We start from the raw sequence: 18787 nt of genomic DNA, 5'->3' as shown, positions 1-18787 counted from the left end.
CCCCAAAACATAAACCACCAAAGAGGAGAAGTGTGTCAGGCCAGGCAGCAGTAGAAAAAGGAGGATTGTCAGGGCATTGCATTGTTTAGAGACATGGAAATCAGAAGCGGCTTTCTCTGGATTTCACAGAGACTCCAAGATGCCTTTTTGCCTCCTAGTCAGGATCCACTTGAAGCGGGGCAGGTGAAGACAGGCCACCGAGGTCCTCTTTGTTCAGTGAAAGAACAAGGAAAGTTGGTGTGCTGTGCCTAATTAGACTTAACACATCTACTCCCCTTCCTTCAAAGTTACCCCCAAACCCTTAAAAATCTCTGCCCTGTTCTCCCATGACATCAAAGTGCCATGCCCCATGGCCCCAGAAATGTGTCTATGCATGTTGTAGATGTATATAATTTTAAAGCATGCATCCCCTCCCACAGAAATGGTTGCCTGCCTCTGCTATACAACATCTCATTTGAGGAGGAGTGACCAGAACTGAACAAGTCCGTACAGTCAAGTTATATATACTGTATATATCTCTCTGTATGGATGTATATAAATCATATATATATATATATATATCTTGCCATTATAACAGTTGCAGTTACCACAAGATCTCTTCTATGAGTAACCACAGAATCCAACAGATCACCTGCCCAAGTAGGATTGTGCTTTATTTTTTCCTCCCATCTGCCTCATTTTGGACTGATCTTGAATTTTATTTGCCAATGCCCAGCTTTCCATTTTGCCTTGTTCAAAATCTCAGTGGAATTTTCCCTGTTCTGAATAACTTGGATCAGAGCCGCAAACATGGTTGTCTCAGCAGATCCATCTTCCCCTCCTCTCCTTCTGCCAAATACACAAACGAGATCAGCAGAGATTCCAGGACAGATCCTTAGTTACCAGCACGTTATCTCGATTATAGTAACGTGGAAATATAGCCCATTTCACATAAATACATGTCAACCTTTGTTTCTCTGAGAAGCCATTTCTAGCTTAAAGCCAGAGCCCTCTGGCCCCTGGGAGGGTTAGGATCCCAAGCCCCCAGCCGGGTCCAGCCCCAACAGCCCCTTGGAAGGTTCTTCCAACTGCAACAGAGCGGAGCCCAGAATTCAGGTGGAGAAGAAAGCAAGGGAGGAGATGCGGTCTTGGATTCCACTCCTGGGGGCCTGGGCAGGTCTCTGACCTCGGACGAGAAAGCCCCAGTCTCTGGTACTCCTGGCATGTCTCCCTGGACCGAAAGGCTTGGCCACCCTGACTCAACCCTGGAAAGTTCTGGAAGGAGACCGGTGACCTGTCAGTGGACCCTCCCCTTCTCTTCCAGCCCTGAAAGGGCTGCCCTGCCTTGGGGGAACACCCTTTCCTTGGAGACCCATGTGGCACTGCGTAGCGGGTCCTGGCTCCTGAGAGGTGTGCTGGGAAGGCAGGCAGCCCTGCTCTGCTCTCTGGGATGACCCAGCCCAGCCCGGGGTTCCCCTGGGCCCATGTCCCCCATCTTTTCCCCAGCTCATCCAGATGTGTAATCGGAAGTCAGCCTCTAGTTGGGGGGAGGGGGGAGAACTGAAAAGAAAAGAAGGGTTTTATTGACTTAGGTTGTGTTTGGAAAACCCACAATTGCTTTGTGTTCCTACAGATCTGAAAAAGAGATTGAAGAGAATTAAGCCTTTTAAGCCTTTAGCTCCTAGGGTAAACCTTCCTCTTTCTCTATATACTCGCTAAATAATTCTCAGTCAAAATTGTAATATTCTGGTATGAGCTTCCAACTCCAGCAATTAACACCTTCCCATTTCCTTGTAGGCTTTGTTGCCACGGTCTTATACAGCAAGAGGCTGGCAGGCCTGATCCCAAACGTGGGCAAATTGGGGCCAATGCCACACCTAAGGGACCATCTTCCGTACCCATTGGATGCCCCCTAGTGGGAGTCTGGAGCGTTGCGGCCCAGATCCACCAGCCCCCCACAGAACTGAAGGAGGTTCTTCCGGGATCATGAAACTGTTTTTGCCATGGTAGTCAGATAGAGACGTAGCAGCACTCACTTCTGCGCTCTGACCATGTGGCTGCGTTAGAATTTTATTGGCACAGCTTGCTGACAGCGCATTCACCTCGTGTGTCAAGTCATTTGGTAGCAAGCCGTGTTCTTTATAATTGTGAGAAATGTGCTGAAGTATCCATAGACCCGATTTCCATTCCAGGAAAATAATGTCTCTGCAGATCACTATACAGCCACTAACAGTAACACACACACACACACACACACACAACCCTCTAGAAAGCTCTAAGGGTTAAACAAAGGGATTAGCCCAGGGGGAAAGCACTTTTCTTGCATGCCACAGGCCCCAGGTTCATAGAGTTGGGAGGGCACTTAAAGGTCACCTGGTCCAACCCCTGCCAATGCAGAATCGACTAGAACACCTCTGCTAGATGGACTCCAATGGAGGTCTGGTGGTCTTCCCTGGGACAAGGCAGCTTCTTATTTCCAAATGAAGATCTAAATGATGTTCAGTGTAACTGGACTTTGAATTTGACCCTCTTGTCTTTGGTGACTTTGAAAAAGTGGACATTTCCAGGCCCATTAAAAAAAAATGCATATCCCATCTGTGTGCGGAATCCAATGGGAATCCTTTCCCTGCCAGAAATTCTTTCTGGGGTTGCCTTGTCCCCGGCATCCCATGGGTGTCATATAGACTCCTCCAGCCCGGTGCCCTCCATGGGTTGGGACTCAACCAATTCCCTGAGAATCCTCCATATTCCTGGTGGGCAGGTCTCAAGAAGAGTGGAGCTCCACAACAAATAGAGGAAAGCACCTGCAGCACTGAAGGATGAGACAGGGCCCCTCCCTGGATGGTGCAGGCTCTTTGAAGACCAACTTTGGTCGAGTTGCCCCTCTCCGTCCTTGCCACGGAGCTTACCTGCCAACGATTTTCACGTCCCGGACGCCTCTGGCAGTGCCAGTGAAACATGCCTCGACCTTCTTCATTATGCACAAGACCGATACCCAAACATTTATGGCCCCCCTGCATGGGATAATCCATATTCTCAAAGAAAATTGGCTTTTACAGAAAGTACGCACTGCCTACAAGGATACAGGGGTAACGGCCATTACGGGTGCATGCTTTTATACGCTGTCAATCCCTGGCAGACTCACTTCATCCATTTGCTAACCTCTTGCTAACCCTGGCTTGCTGGCCCCATTGGGGAGATCCACCGTGGGCCTGGCCCTTGGCTCCTGCATGTTCGTGGAGGGTGGTGGAGCAGGCAGGAGAGATGGCTTTCGTATATGCTGTGCCCCTGAGAGATGGCTTCAGACTTTGAAGCAGAACTCAGAAGCATTTTCTTTTCTGTGCCAGTCCAGCACTGAAGGCAACACATAAGGAAAAATAATGGTAGGCTGCTGCTGCTTTTTTTTTTTTCAGGAAAATGCTACTTGAGTTTACAGTAGTGTAAAGCGATTTGCTTGCACGACTTTGGCCCTCAGCCTGGCTTTTCATAAAATCTCTTTGGAATAATCCCAGCACAAGGTTCAGAGATCTGACAATGGATTTTTGAAGTCATTTCATGAAGGGCTCTGCATACAGATGGTCCTCGCTTAACGACCACTCGTTCAGCAACCATTCAAACTTACAAGCAAGCAAAGTCAATGGGGAAGCCGGCAGGAGGTCACCAATGGCAACCACATGATGTCCTTGCTTAACGACCCGAGGTGATTCACTTAATGGCAGCAATCAGGACTGCCAGAATTGCCATTGCTAAGTGGTGCAGTCACGTAACGTCTCACTTTACAGCTGCATCACTTAGCGATGGCAATTCCAGTCCCAACTGCTGCTGTTGACCAAGGACTACCTGTGCATGATGAACATGCCTCATTCATGTAACTTCTGAGGCACAACTTTGATCAGAATCCTTACTTCCTTGTAGGATAAAGATTTCTGCTCTGCGCAAGGTGACTGCAGGCATGGCGTTTGTGGCCTGAGTCAGTGGGAATCTTGGCTTCCGTTGCCCTTGTCCCCAGAAGAACGGTCATCATGAAGCCACATATTTGTGGCTTATAGATTCCTTAGGAAGGAGTTGCTTTTCTATCCCCCCAAGTTCCCTTGCCATGCTAGAGAGTAAAGCCAAGTTCTGTGGAGGAGCATCTTCTGGATTTCAGGCGCGGACACTGCTGTGGATGGGAATGTGCACTTGCTGTAAGGAGGCACTTGATAGATTGAGGCTCACGGTCATCGCTTCTCTCCCTCCCCTGCAGTTGGACAGAATTCACTTGGCCCACAGCTCTCCCGGTGTGCTGGGTTAGGAAGAAGGTGCCAAGAGCAGCCAGGGAGAGGATTTCTCTTCCCCTGAATCCAGAAGTGAACGCCATATTAGCCGTGCAGCGGTGGTGCCAGGAGGCTGGAAAACTTCCTTGCTGTCAGAGAAAGTGCTGTGTGGCCCTGGAGGCATGAGGAGGCCAGGTGGCTGGGAGTTCTTTCCTCCAGGACAGGGTGGAGATCTGCGACCCTTGCAGACTCAAGGCTAACGCAGGTCCAGATCCCCTTCCTGGGCCTCTTGGCTTTCACAGCTAGCCATGACATATCCCAGGGTCCATGCTGTGCTCAGAGGGATTTGCTGAGAAGCTTATTGAGTGGAGGGTTTCTTGTGGGCTCCATCCTGAGGCTGCCTATGGATCAGTTTCGGGTTCAAGTGAATTTCTGGGCCTTCTCATCCGCTTAGGAGACTTGCCAGAGTCTGCCAAGTGTGCAAGCAGTTGTGTGGGAGGAGATCTAGGACCTTTGAAGTGGGGCAGTTAAATAGGCTGGCCCAGGGGGCTTTGGAGAGGAGAGGAGGGTTTCTCTCAGGAAGGGCTTGGAAGAAGAAAGCCCTGCGGGGAACTTGACAGGGTGCTCTTGGGCAGGCAGTGAAGACCCCCATGCATATTCTCCCCCAGTTCTGTGGTTTTTCCTATTTGCATTTCTCATCACCTGCTCCCCTCCAGACATGCTTGTTTGTTTATTTATTGACTTATTTCCAGCATTTCTATATTGCCTTGATAGCATAACTCTAGCAGATCACTATCAAATTATATACTGTGTTCTGTAGTTCCCAAAACATATAAAAGCTCTTTGGGCTAGAAAACGTAGAAGTTACAGCTCATCGCATCCAGAGAATATCAAGTTGAGGAGAGGTGCCTTCCAACACCCTGCATGGTGGCCTCCGAGATGCCGTGGGCTCTTCCTAGCCAAATTGCACAGAGCCACTATCGCAGGAGGACATCTCCGATGTTCCTGATGAACTTCATGAGATAGGAATGTGGGGACGGGTGGATCCATCAGTCAGTCAGTCAGTAGCAGCTTCTGTTCCTTAGAGTTGCAAAGGTGATACACCTAAAAATGCATCGGAGGTTCAGGAACAAGAGAGGCTGATAAAGAAGATTTATTTCTATTACTGCCCAGCATGGAGTTCCAGTGGCTTTTAAGTATGCTGTATCCCAGGTCTATAGCAGCATCAGCTTCTGCTTGTTTCCTCAGAAGTAAATGTTACTCTCGTCAGCGAGGCTCATTCCCGGTCAGTGTGAACAGATTTGCTGCTTCACCAAAAGCAGAATAAGCTTGGCCATAAGGGTCAGTTGTCCATTTTACCGCAGGCTTCCTTTTCTCTGAGTGCACTGTCTGGAGGAAGAATTTTAGATCCGTTTATTTATCTCCTTCTGCAGAACGCCCACCAACCTTGCCCTGGAAAGGGGAGACGCACAGCTCTAGGACAGATGAGTGACAGGCGTGGGGCAGGCTGGCAAAGGGGTCCAGAGGCGTTGAAAGGCCCCTCCTGCTCTCTGCGGAGGGGCGCCTCTGATGCTCTCTCTCACGGGCACACGCTCCCCTCACTGGTTCTCTGGCTGCAGCCACCAACTTGGCAGAGTGGGATCAGCCATCTCACCTGATCTGCACCTTCTGGGGGGCTCAGCAGGAACCGCAGCGAACGAGGGCGCACTGCCCGTTCCCCTCCCTGCTCACCACCCGGCCCCCCTCCCCGGCCCCCCTGCCTGGGGCTCCTCCGTTGCTTTCCCTCAGGCTTTGGCTGTCGAACCCGTGTGGTCAGAAGCGTCCGTTTCCTGGAATGCGACTCAGGATATTGAACTGACCACAGCTGAGCTGCCTCCCAGAATCCTCTGGTGCCAATGGCCTGGAACCCTTGACCATCCTTGGCCTCAGAGGGCAGGGCTGCTGCGCTGGGCTTCTGTCTGTCTCCCTGGCCAGGGGAGGGCTGGACACCCCCCCAGCAGGCGGGCAGCGGCGGCAGGAGGCCAGGCGCTCCCTTGGGGCAGCAGCTCCCCGCCTGGCCAGCAGAAAGGGAGGGGGTCTCCCAGCCCTGCCCCACTGGTGCTGCGGCTGCGCCCAGCACCTCCCTTCCCCCTCCCTTGCCAGGCCTGTCGCTGGCCAGCAGGACGCGGCTCACGGGGGCTGCAGGGACCACAAACTGGCCTGTGACAACGTCTGTTCGTTCTTCTCAGTGTTGTTCCTGGTGCCTTGGACCGATGCTAACATCTTTCTCATTGCCTCTCTTCCTGCGCTCCCATCTGCATGTCTCCGCTGCTCTGTCTAGCACCGCCTCAGGCCTCAGGAGGGTGGGCAAGCTGTGTAAGTGAGCATGTTCTCATCTCATAGCAACCCCACGTCAGTCTTCTGTCCGCCCCTCCGTCCCGCCCCTCCTCCCGCCCCGGCTGCTGCTTGCTGTGTGTGCTGTGTGCCGGCTGGGGGGCTGCGGGAGCAGGGAGGGCGGTGCTTGCGGTGCAGCGTGGCTGTGTCCCTCCCCAGCCCGTCCTCCTCAGCATGTCTGTGTCTGTCTTGTGATGTTCTGTGGCCCGGAGACCCAGGAGGAATTCTGAGCGATGCCAAGTGGGTCCTGGGGATAGGTGAGGCCAGGGCCACCGGGAAGGCACCCTTGCAAAACCTCGCTTCCTGGAAGAAACAAGAAGCAATGGGGTGGGTCTCCCTGCCTCCAGGTCCCATCTGTGGGAACAGGTCCATCCTCCAGTATAACGATGGTCCCTGATAGGAAGGTACCCCACAACTGGAAACAGGATGCTGCCTTGCCTCTGGAAGCCAAAGTCCAAAGCATTTTGGATGGGTGATGACTCTAAAGGGGTTTTGTGCCACTGAGGGTCCTGCTGCCCCATGCAGAGCCCAGCACTTGTCTCTCGCCATGGATCAGCCCCAGGAGCCATGATCCCAGGAGGCCTCTTTCCCCTCAAGGTTGTAATTGGGAGCAGGCGATCCCGCTGCCTCAGATTCCGATGCCCTCCCTGATGCCCTTTTTGGGTACTAATCTGAGGCTCTTGTTCAGAATCTTCTGGCAATTGGGCAAGAGTAGGGCCACCAGGAAGCCAGCGAGCTTGTCTTCCTAAGGTAATCTCTACAAGTCCAGCTGATGCTGGGCATGCTGACTTGCTGCATGATAGCACTTAAGACAGACACTGCACTAATGCCAAAATGATTGGTTTCAGTTTCCACCCAGGTGCAGATAGGCATATTCATCCTCAAACTTCTGCCCTCTGGGAAGCTCCCAACTCAGCCTATCTGCCACCACCCCTGGGACTGGCTAAGCCACCCCTGCGTGAACCACCCAGGTTTTCTTCCATTTTTTAATCTCGTTCATCCATTGTGAACATGAGCTTTGTCCTGCATCAGCTCCACCTACTCATGTGTGACCTTGGAACAGTGTTTTGTCTCTGCCCTCCTTCTCCACCCTGTGACTCCAGGAAGCAGACTTGAGCTTGGCCAGAGCTTGAACCATGTCTTCTCATCTGCTGCTCCTTTCATCTTCTTCCATTTCCAAACAGCCTAGCTGAGAAGAAGCTCCAGCCTTGAGGAAATGAAGCAAGTGAGATGCACATTGCACCACCACAGCCGTGTTTTGCTTAGCTTTAGGCTGCTGAGGGCACACTTTACATGAGTGTGAAGGTGAGATAGCATGGCCGTAATCAGACAAGTTTGGACGTTTTCATGTGGAGCAGGCATTAGAGTTATTGGCAGCCTTAATACCCGATCCGTTCTGTCTTTGTAAAACATGGCTCACACTGTGGATGAGCGCATTTCTGCCACGCTTCAACTACGTTCTGTATGTGTATTCTCTAGAGCTGAGCTGCTGCTTCTAAAACACTCCGCTGCCCACTTGGTGTCCACGTGTGGTATTCAGCCACTGAAGTGGTCTTCTTTTTGCCCTCTTCTTCTTCTTGCTGATGTACCTACTCACTGAAAAGAAATGCAGTGCAGGACTCAGGAGAATCCCTTTTTTTTTTTTTATTCAGAGATAAATCTTGCTCCTGTAGCAAAACATCTGTTTCTGTTGCAAGGAAATGTTGCCACTGAAAATGTTTAAAGCACAACCATGTTAAGGATTCTCATGGATTTTTGTCTGTGTGGGAATGTAAAGCAAAGGATTACTCTTTAACATTTTAAATCATGCTCTTCTGTGAAATTTTCTCCAGAAAAAGCCAAGTGGGAGGACTTCGGTAAAAGAACAGTAGTTTGAGAATCACACTTCCCAGTCAGTGTTCCTCTGTTCTGGACACAGGGAGGTGATACTTTCTAAACCAAAAAGCCCTTTAAGATTCTACATTCAACCCGGGAAGATTGTTCCTAAATCCTCCAGTCTGCCCTATATTAAAAGCTTTCCCGAGACAGAGCAGCCTTTCTTATCTTCTTAATGTCTGACCATGAACAGACAACAAAGACAGACAAATGGCGAGTATTCCATTTATGACCAGGGGCTGTCTTTTATTTGGCACCTTCCAGATCGCTGTGAGGTCGCTGCATTACAAAGCTGTCAGGAAGACTGTGATCCTGGGGAAGAATCATGCCAAGCCCCCACGTTCACTGCTAAGGCCAACCCAAGAATTATTTGGGGGTGAGCAGATAAGAAGAAGCCATTATAGGACATTAGTTCAACAACGCTTTCAGTATGCAAAATGTTTTATAATCATGCTTCTCTTCACCCCACTTGATTGCTGTTATTCCTTGCTTAAGACAGATTAGCCAAAACTCAGAGAGACTTTGCAATGATTGGAGTTGAATCTCCTTCAACCAAGCCCATGGCTCTTGGAAATCACCTTTGCATCCAAGTGGGCAAGAGCATCTCTGCCTGGCCAACGAAGAGTGGATTGGGCCCTGATTCTGCAGAACAGCCTCCAGATCTGGGTTGGTCTTAAGCCCATGCTTGTCGTGGCTCCCAGCCTTCAGTAACAAAAGGCCCAAGCAGAGATTCAGCAATAGCTTTGCAAGGAATGGGCCCAGCTCAGCTGCAAGCCACACACTACCGTCCATCTGGCTAACCAAATTCCAGACCCCGAGCCACCTTCCCAGCCTGCCCTGCTCTTCCACAGGACAGAAACCATTCTTACCTGTGGAAGAAGTAAGAGCTGCCTTGGCAATGTACATTGAAGGACTGATGCATGGTGAAGCCATTCTTTGCTCAGCCATGGACCTGGGTCACTGTTCATTGTGTAACAAGAGAAAGCCAACCATTGAATCACTCCTTGGGCATTGGCTGTTGGCAGGCCCTGAAATGTCTGCCAAAGTGGCTGCAAACCGAGGAGCCTTCCCTGTGGGAAGGTGTCTGGCACAGCTTCCTGAAGACCCTCCTCTCGACGGAGCCATCCCTTCCTTTCCTGACTTTCCCTGTATGTTGTAGCATGCCAAGTACTTTTTAGCAGGCCTTCCCAGGCAAATGCACAAATATTTTAATGCAAAGCCTGTGAAGCAGAGGTAGATCCCGCTCAATCAATTGTGGGGGAGCACAACTGTCAGTTGTCTGTTGTTGATGACAGTGGACCAATTCATTTGGAGTTTATGCAAAGATTGGGGAAATTGTAGACGCTGAGGATTTTGGTATGTAGCTCTACTTGCTGGTGGGCAAGGCTGGGCCACCTCCGGCTTTCCTTGCCGCAGGAAGGGAACTGGGCAGAAGCCCTTCTCAGCGCCTTCCTGCCTCATCCCATCCCAGTGGACTCTTCTCCCTTGTTGAACCGGCAGAGCCAGGTCAGATGCGGCAAGCAAGGTGGCAGCCAGAAAACCCCTGGCCAGCAGATGGTGTCACACAGTGCCAAGGCAGATGCATTTGAGAGGCTGACAAGCTCCCGCTGTGGAAGGCCACAGTTGTCCTCCCAGCAGCTGTCAGAGTGTTCGAGGCAGACCAGTCTAGGAAACCAAGGTCATGCAGGCCAATACTACTTTTATTATAAGGTTATAGTTATGGAATCTTGCAGGTCTGAATGTGTCCCCCACCTCCCTCCCTGTATCTTCGTGAGAACTAGGAAGGGTCTTGTCTGAGGCTCTTCCTCAGGCTACAGTTCTGCCCCGGACTCAGGTTTCTTTTATCTGTTCGTTGTCTTGGTAGCGGCTCGTCCTGTCCCTCAAGGCCATACATCAAGGGAGCAGTTTTGAGGTCTAGTGGCCGTGATGGCCTCTGTCGCTGGCTCCTTTTATAAAGTTTTGAAAATTGGAGGCCATCGTCATGTCTGAAGGTCTCTTGCAATCAAGAGGCAAGCTGGTCACGTGGAGAGCTTGGTTGCATTGCCAGGACAAAATGCACAGGAGTGGCATAGGCCTGTTCATCACAGAGGAGGAGGAGAAGGAGGAGCCCGTGTCCACATCCTCTGTACCCCAGTTTCCTAGAAGCTGCTGGTGGCCCCTTCGTCTTGCATCCTGCCTGCACAGGAGCAGGAGCAAGTGCCCAGAGCAGGCATGCTAAGCAAACAAACACATTCAGGACATTTTTGCAAACAGCGTGTCACATGCTCAGACCTCAGGGGTACCTTTCTGCTGACTTAATAAGGCCTCGGCCCAGATCTGTCACCAACATTCAAGGTTCCTAACATATAAGGGTCTACTTTGGCCGTGGGTTTCTTTTTCTGATCTGTGGCTGCTGCTGTTCACATGTAAAGCAGGCTATTCCAGAGTCACGTGGGCTTCCTACCACTGGCTCGGTCTTTTTGTATGCATCTTCTTGGGCAGTCCACCACCCTTGGGTGGCGGTGCCGCCTTCTGACTAGGAACAAGGCAACTGGCTTCTCAACACTCCCAGAAGAGTTGTCAAGCCACTGGGCCTTTTGTCTCTCAACCCACAGAGTTCAAACATCCCCCAGGCCCCTGAGGAGTACCAGCTGCCTGAGTCCTGCCTGCCCCTGTGCCTTCCAGCTCTCTGTCTCCAGGAATGGGAAAGGTCACTCATCTTGCACCCTTGTGCACTGGAGATGTTCTTTGTGGGCTCCAGATGAGGTGGCCTGGAAGAGAAGGGAGCCTCCTCTGGGCTCAGGCAAGGATCCTCCAACACAGGTGATGGGGAGACGCTTCCTTGTTCAAAGGAAGGCCCATGAGGCCAGAATCTCAAAGCCCATCTTCATGGTCAGCAAATGCAGCAAGAAAAACACAGTTCACCCCCTTATTCATTCCTTGTGTTCACCACGTTGGAAAAGGGAGGCCAGAAGGAGATCTTCGTCTTAAACCTAATAGAATTCTTATTAAAAAGAAAAAAGGGAGGCCAAGAGGAGACCCGTTTGCCTTTGTGAGCAGCATTGGGCTGAAGCGCTCCCCTCCCAGTGACGCATTTTTAAAAAACGGGTGTGCAGTCGCTAAAGCCCCCTTCCTCTTTGCCCAGGGAACGATTCCACGCATTGAGGAACACAACTCCCTCTCAGAAAGACTGGCCATCCTGGTCCTTCGTGGAGCTTTGCAATCTTCCTCTTGGTCTCCTTTGCCTCCATCTCCCAGAGGGCAGGGGGGTTCCAGAGCTGATGAAAAATGGAAGCGTGGAACTGGCCAGCCCTTCCTTCCAGACACACACAGGCTTGCCCACAAGGGACACCCATCTGCCCCAGGCTGAAAACCGAGTCAGTGAGCCTCCCCCTCCCTCCATGCACCTGGCACTCTGCAGGGCAGACTTCTCCCTGCCCAGTAATCCTGCTCCCCCAAGTCCACCTCTGTGGCTGCAGGGACATGTTGCGGACTGTGGGAATTGTGGGCTGAGGGTGGGCTTAGGAGGGTTAATGTTAGCCTTGGAAAGCGTGTGTGTGTGTGTGTGTGTGTGTGTGATTACTGGGTAGGGTCAGACACTTGACCAGCCTGCAGTGTGTCTGGGAGAGAAAGCAGCGCCCGCACAGCAGGACCCTTCATTCATGCGGGAGAAGGAATGCTCATGGGGGCTGGCAGGGGACCTCCCCTGTGGGCTCTGTAGAATCCGTGGTCCTGCTGCGCTGTGGAAGTTGTGTGTGTGTGTGCGCGCACGCGCGTGCACCTGTCCATGTCTGGGAACCTCTCTCACCACTGCCTTTGCCCTCTCTCTCTCTCTCCACAGACTTTTCAGTAGTTTAGGAGAACTAAGCACCATTTCCCAGCGCAGCTCCGGCACCACCTACACCGTGCGTCCTGGCAGCCGCTACCCTGTGACCCGCCGCACTCCCAGTCCGGTAAAGCCTGCCCTGGATAGGACAGACCCGCTGAGCACCGTGCGGCCCTACGGGCTCACCCCGCCCACCATCCTCAAATCTTCCAGCCTCTCCATCCCACACGAACCCAAGGAGGTGCGCTTCGTTGTGCGCAGCGTCAGTGCCCGGAGCCGCTCCCCATCCCCGTCCCCATCCCCGGGGCCCCCCCTGCATACGCTCCACCCCCCCCGGCCCTTCATGCAGAAGCCCCTCCAGCTCTGGAACAAGTACGATGTGGGGGACTGGCTGGAGAGCATTAACCTGGTGGAGCACCGAGACAAATTTGAGGACAATGAAATCGAGGGCACCCACCTGCCCGCCCTGACCAAGGAGGACTTTGTGGAGTTGGGGGTGACGCGGGTGGGGCACCGCATGAACATTGAGCGGGCACTCAAACAGCTGGCAGACAGCTGACCGTCCTGGCAGCCCGGGCTCCTCTCCCGGGGCCACGTCACTCAGGGGCAGGCGGGGGCATTTCTGCTAGGCCAGTAGACAGGAACCCACCAGAGCCTCTTCCTGTCCTGCTCTGACTGCTGCACTGAAGGGTGGGGGGCCGGCAGGTGGGTTGGCACCTCCTCTCTCTCCTGGCCCACAGGTCCCCGGCTGCCCTGGTACAGAGCTCCGACGCCTTGGGAACAGGCATGGGGCACAGAAACCCACCCCCTTGCCTACTCTGCGCCTCCCCCAAGAGAGTCACTGCGGGACAGGCGGTTCTGGGGGAAGGAGAGGCGCTCCCCTCCCGGAGGACACTCTGGTAGCAAGTCCTGCCCATGTGGAGCATCTGGCGTGGGCCCAGAGGGGAGGTGGGAGGGGCGAGGCACTAGGAGGGGAGTGGAGGGGAGGGGGTCATTGTGCCGGGGTCAGAAGGCTCCGGCGTGGGCCTCAACGAACAGTATTTGTAGTTCGTGGTGCTGGGGTTGCTTGCGTTGCATTTGTCCTTCCGAAGGCCAGATACTGACCGACGGGGGCACCTTGGGGAAGGGGCTGAGTCCACAGGGAGCCTTGCTTGCACCCAAGCAACTGCTGCCGGAGGAATTCTCCCTGTGAAGGTCAGCAGGAGCTCCTTAAGTGAGGCCGGCGGAGCAGGCCGAGGGTCCAGAAATGGGAACGCCGGTCAGTAGGGCTCCCACCCATCCCACCCATTCCAGTTCCTCCCCACACCCTCCGCCCAACCCTGGCCCTGGTCCTGGACCCAGCAGGGCCAGGAAGACGAGAGGGCAGTGTGCCCGGGTGAGAGCGCGAGACAGAGCCCTGGCACGCATGGAGAGCAGGCCCTGCCTCGGGGAGAAAGAACTGTGCTCCTCTGCGGGCGGGACTGACGTCGCATGGATCAAAGCATGCTTGGGGCATAGAGGGGAGGTGAGGGGCGGATCCAGCAGCTTCTGCTTTGCCAGCCTTCGTGGGGGGGGGGTCTTGTCTGGCTCTGGGGGTGCGGGACACGCCGAAGGGGTCTCTAATCTCTCTGCATTTCTGTAGGTTTGGTGATCCAAACGGGAGGATGCCCAAGAGCAGGATCCCGCCCCCACTGTGTCCTAGTCACTCATTTTTGCATCTTTTTAATCAGCTATATATTTGAAAAGGAAAAAAGAACAAATATCTATATATCTATATCTATAGCCACCTTGTTTTGTTATGGTTTACTAAAGCTCTATCTTGCTGGGGGGAGGAAGGGGCCTCATGGCTCCTTCCTGCAATGCTTGTGGGGGTTTTTAGTGACTGAATGAATGTGAAAAGAGAGAGAATCTTTTTAAACTTCCTTTTAGATGTTCTGAATTTTAAAGGTTTGGGGAGAAACAAAAGGCAACATTGCACTTGCTTCTGGGGGCACGTAAAGTCTTCCATTCTTGCTGGACAGGCCCTGACTGGAGGCAGCTGCTCCCCCCCCCCATTGTTTGTCCCTTGCTTAAGCCCCTTCCCCTGTTTCCTGGAGTGGGGTGGGGGGAAGAACAGAGAGAAGCAGATGGGGAGGAACCCCAAGTCCTTAGCCTTTCCTTTGCCCCCCTCCGTGCCACAGGGGCCCAAGCTGCAGGGGGGCATCAGTCCAAGGCAGAGCTGCTGCACCGGAAAAACCGTAGAAGGCGTAGCAAGGAAGGCCCGCCACTTCGTCAGATCCACGCCAGCCTTGTGGAAGGAACAGCAGCCCAGAGGAGCCCTGAGCTTGGGCCCGATGGCATCAGTAATGGAGAGCCAGTCTCAGGTCCCCATGACAGGCCTCTCTGGTTGGTGCCTGGTCTGTCCCCGAAAAGAACGGGCCCTGGGCTGGGCCCCTTGCCCCCAATCCTGTGCATGAGGGACTCCTCGCTTCCTATGGCCCCGGGCTGAAATCAGGAGGAGCCTGGCAGCATTGTTTAAGATGAGCCCCCTTTTATTTTAAGGCATAACTTTCCACGCGCACAAAAGGTTATGCCTTAGAATAAGAATTGACCCAGGGGTCAGAGGGGCTACCAGACTCTTCCTGATTTGGGGCTACCCAAAACCAAACGGCTCTTTTCCTACAACACCCGGCCTAAACGTAACTGCCCAGCCACGCCAGTGCAGAGAGCTTCAATCTAGATGCGGGGGAGGGGGGAGGCTGAGCCAGCTGAGCTGCTGTCAGCCAGACTGCTGTGCTTGGAAGGGGCCCCGCCACCCCCTCGCCTCCCTTGTGGCCCCACTCCAGCCAGCTTCCAGCTCTGGGACTCTGGAGGAGGCTGCAGGAAAAAGCGGGTGCCAAAGGCCTCTGAGGGCCACGCCACCTCCTGACCCTCTGGTGGTGCGGGGCCTCGAGGTTCCACCTAGCTGTTCTCTGCTCCCTCCTGGCACCAACTGCCCAGCTCATGAGTGCCCAGGGGGAGTTGCCCTTTCGGGTTGGGGCAGCAGTGGCCCACAGCCCAGTTTCTTTGAGACGGCATTATGTCTCCTGGTGCTAGAGGGAAGGAAGAGGGGACCCTCGCTAACCCTCACACATTTCTGGCCTTTCCCAGCTTATTTTCCATATCTACAAATCGCCGACAGAAACCTGCTTCCCGCTGAGGCAATACCAGATTCCTGCTGAGTAGAGGGCGGAGGGGTGCTGAGCTCATGGTCTCTTCCCCCCCCCAGGGGTGGGGGGGCTGCCAGTTTAAAGGCCCCAATGAAAGCTGGGCAAAGATAGGCTGGGGTGGGTCACTCTGCTCTTCCTGAAAGGAGCTCAGCAGATCTTTGCATCTGTGAGGACTTCTCTGTCTGCTGGGCAGCCCAGGAGCCCCTAGGTCGACCCACAGTGCCCAGGAGCCGCCAAGCCGTTTCTGTGGCTTCCCAACCCCTCCCTCCCCAGAAATTGATCTGCCCCAGGGCAGAGTGAGTGGCGAATGCCAGGCCCATCTTCTCCTGCTTCCTGCACAGGCACTTGCCTTTGGAGGCGTTGCCCAATTCTAAAGTTCACAGTGATGGGAGGAGGAAAGAAGCCAATGTGTTCAGGTTCCAAAACTTCAGTGCTTCTGAATAAACACAAAGCCCCAATGATGTCCCAGTGGCAGGTACCAGAACGTGTCCTTTTTTCCCCCATGTGAAAAACTTGTTTTAGTTTACAATTTAAAAAGTCTGTTTAAAGGGCAAGTGCAGGTGCAGTCCCACATCTGGTGCTCTCCAACTACGTTAGGCTGCAGTTCCCATCATGCCCAGCTAGCACGGTGTGTTGGGGGCAGCTTCCTGAGACTCTCAGAAAGGGCAAGCCCCACTGTGGGGCCTCGTGCCCCATCGACCAGCCCCACGTGACCGGCCCTTGGCAGCAGGGCCCTTGGCTTGCTTCCCAGAAGGCGATTCTCCTTGCTGGGAAAGGTGCGCCCCCCCCCCCAAGGCCTTTGAAAGGGGCTGCCCGGGGCCTTTTGTGGCCTTCGCTCTAGTCAGTGGCCCAGCTTTGGGGTCTCCAGACGGGCTGCGCATCAGTCCCAGCAGCATCCCACAGCACCTGAGAAACTGGTTGCGATAGGAGACAAGCCACCTTCCCACCCTGCTGCCTTTCGGGACTGCTCTGTGTGCCCCGCACCCACAGACAGGTCCTTCCTGTCAGGACAGCCTCTCATGTGGAGAGGGGACCGTGTAGCCCACCAGAGCGGATGTCTTAGAAAACAGAAACACTAAACACTTGTTCTTTTTTGCTGCCGGAGGCAGGCAAGGTCCAACCGTGGGACCCTTCCTACCCGTCCTCATAAAAGCAGCAAAGAAAAATCAGCAAATCCCACCTTGGTTTCAAAGGATTTCCCAAGTTTTCAGAAGGGGAATGTTTCTGCCTTTCTCCAAACTACACCTCCCCCCCCCCCCCCGTTCTTCTGCAGCTGCCCACGCATCAGCTCACCCAGGGTGGGCCAGGGCTGGTCTTGGGCAGCAAGTGAGGGTGCCCGCCTGCTGTCAAGCCAGCCCCCAACAGTTCCTTGCAGCTCCCAGCCTGCCCCCCTTCCGTCCCACGGCCAGGGAAGTCCACTGTCCGCCTGTAAGGCTGGCTAAGTTGTGCGCCCAAGCGCAGCAGGCGCTTCCTCCGGTCCACGCCACCTCGTGGATTCGGCGTCTCTGTCCCTTTGGCAGCTGTTTCCGGGACAAGAGGCCACGTCTGCCTGCCCATCCGCCTGCCCGGCCTCTCCCCGCGGAGGCCTGAAGACTGCAGACCCTCCTCTCATCTGCAGGAAGTTCACTTCGGGACTGGGAAAGCTGGACACCTTCTTCCTCTCGGGGAAGCCTCTCCCCCCCCCATGCTTTGTTCCCCCCCAGAGGCCTAAAGAGCAGGGAGACCCTTTTGCTCCCCTGCCAATCCAGAAGGCCACGTGGCCCCCCACCTCCCCTTGGGGGCCCGTCAGCTTCTCCCACTAAGCAGCTGCAGCCGTAACTGTGTTCACAAACACTGCGTGACGCCCCCAGTACGCCCCGGAGGCCTCTGGCTGACCGGAGTGGGGCCACCACGGCTAAGTCCCGATCAGGCATAGCATGAGGGATAGCAAAGCCCAGCCAGATCCTGCTCATGTGGCAGCGCCTGATGCTGAAAGGACCCCTTGGTCCCCCTTTCAAAATATCTCCTTGCTGGGCCAAAAAGAGACCAGCACATCCCGCAACCCTGGCCCTCGAATCGCAGGCTCTTGCAAGGAACTGTTATGCCCCTCCCTCCCTGCTGAAGCAGAACTCCTCCTCCTTCCCCCCCACAGCCCGCACCCCCAAATAAAGGGCAGTGATAGAAATAAAGGCAAAGGCTCGGCCCACACCTTTCTCCAGCTGCCTCTTTGGAGGCCTCCGTAAGCTGTTGGGGGTCCATTTACTGGGCACTGAGGCCTCCTGACCTTAATGGATCCAGTGTGCTGGGGGGGCATTGCGGGGGTGGAAAGATGCTGCACAACAACATCCCAGTAGAAATGCAACGGGCATTTCCAATTGCTTAAGGGCAGTCCCTCACAGGCCCCTCTTCTTGTAGACAGTGGCTGTGTCCAGGCAGTGTGTTGGGTCAGAACACGCCATGCTGACATTGGGCTCCCCTGGTTTGCCTTTCTGGGACTTGGCACATGGTGCAAACTCGGCCCCCATTTGTGGAACACTTTGTGAGAGTCTGTCCATAAACCAAGAGCATGAGTGGATTCTTTTCCACTGCAAAGATATCTGAGCAAATGGCACACTGGAGTGCAGCAGCGTCCGCAGAGGGGTCAAAACAGTCAAGATGGCCACGACCGCAAGGTCAAAAAGCAGTGCACCTAAAGAGCAGGCTGAGCATTGGTTGACCCATCCCAGCTGCCCCCTTGACTTTTTGGACCCTAACCTGAGGACTCCCCTGCTGGCGGGGAAGGAGAGGATTTGCAGCCCAACATGCTCGGAGGGCACCAGGTTGGAGAAGACTGTCCTGCAGCGAAATGCCCAATATTCTCTTGTGCCTGGTAGAATGAACAAATCTTTGACCCCATTTCTTCCAAAATGACAAAAATAGCCACAGTTGATGTCCTACTGCCCTCCTGTCAAAGCACCCCTCCCCAGCTGGAGGCAGGAAGCAAGCTGAAGTGGTAGGAGATCACTTCTTGGTGGGGTACCTCGACCCAGGGATAGAAATCCAAAGAATCGGCCACACAGAGCAGGGAAGGGGGCTGGGCCAGCCTCTGCCCCGGAGGAGGAGCAGCAGCAACAGGTGGGCACGTTCTGCGTCCCAAAGGGAACCATGGCTCGTCCACAGAAAAGCCGCGGCTCCCTCTCGGTGCAGCTGTGGACTCTGCAAGGGGACAGGAACCCCACCCGCAAGGGTCGGCTGGAGGGCCTGCGAAAGGGAGAGAGCAGGGAACGAGGCCCGCCGCCTCCGCCACGTCCAACTGGCTGCCAGCTAACTGGCTTTGTGGAATGCGCCAAACTCCTTCCCCCGCTGCGCCACGGACT

General features: G+C 54.1%; 1 protein-coding gene and 1 long non-coding RNA gene across 3 annotated transcripts in view; both read left to right on the top strand.

The window, feature by feature from the left end:
• Positions 1 to 12979, top strand: part of SHANK3 (SH3 and multiple ankyrin repeat domains 3) — a 262450-nt gene extending 249471 nt beyond the window's left edge. Inside the window, exon 21 of one of the 2 annotated variants that reach the window (XM_063309491.1) lies at positions 12301 to 12979. In XM_063309491.1, the coding sequence (XP_063165561.1) occupies positions 12301 to 12844 (544 nt within the window). In that variant the 3' untranslated portion in view covers positions 12845 to 12979. Of the gene's footprint in view, positions 1 to 1776; positions 2004 to 12300 lie in introns of those variants that run through there. The other variant, XM_063309492.1, reaches the window with a different exon arrangement.
• Positions 12980 to 13420: 441 nt separating this feature from the next.
• Positions 13421 to 14038, top strand: LOC134501612 (uncharacterized). Its single transcript, XR_010068369.1, has 2 exons — positions 13421 to 13543; positions 13907 to 14038. It is a non-coding gene; the product is annotated as an uncharacterized LOC134501612 (long non-coding RNA).
• Positions 14039 to 18787: the final 4749 nt, after the last annotated feature.

Source organism: Candoia aspera, chromosome 7 (assembly GCF_035149785.1).
Source record: "Candoia aspera isolate rCanAsp1 chromosome 7, rCanAsp1.hap2, whole genome shotgun sequence".
NCBI lineage: Eukaryota > Metazoa > Chordata > Lepidosauria > Squamata > Boidae > Candoia > Candoia aspera.
Note: the sequence above shows the minus strand (reverse complement) of the source record. Positions and strands in the feature narration are given on the sequence as shown.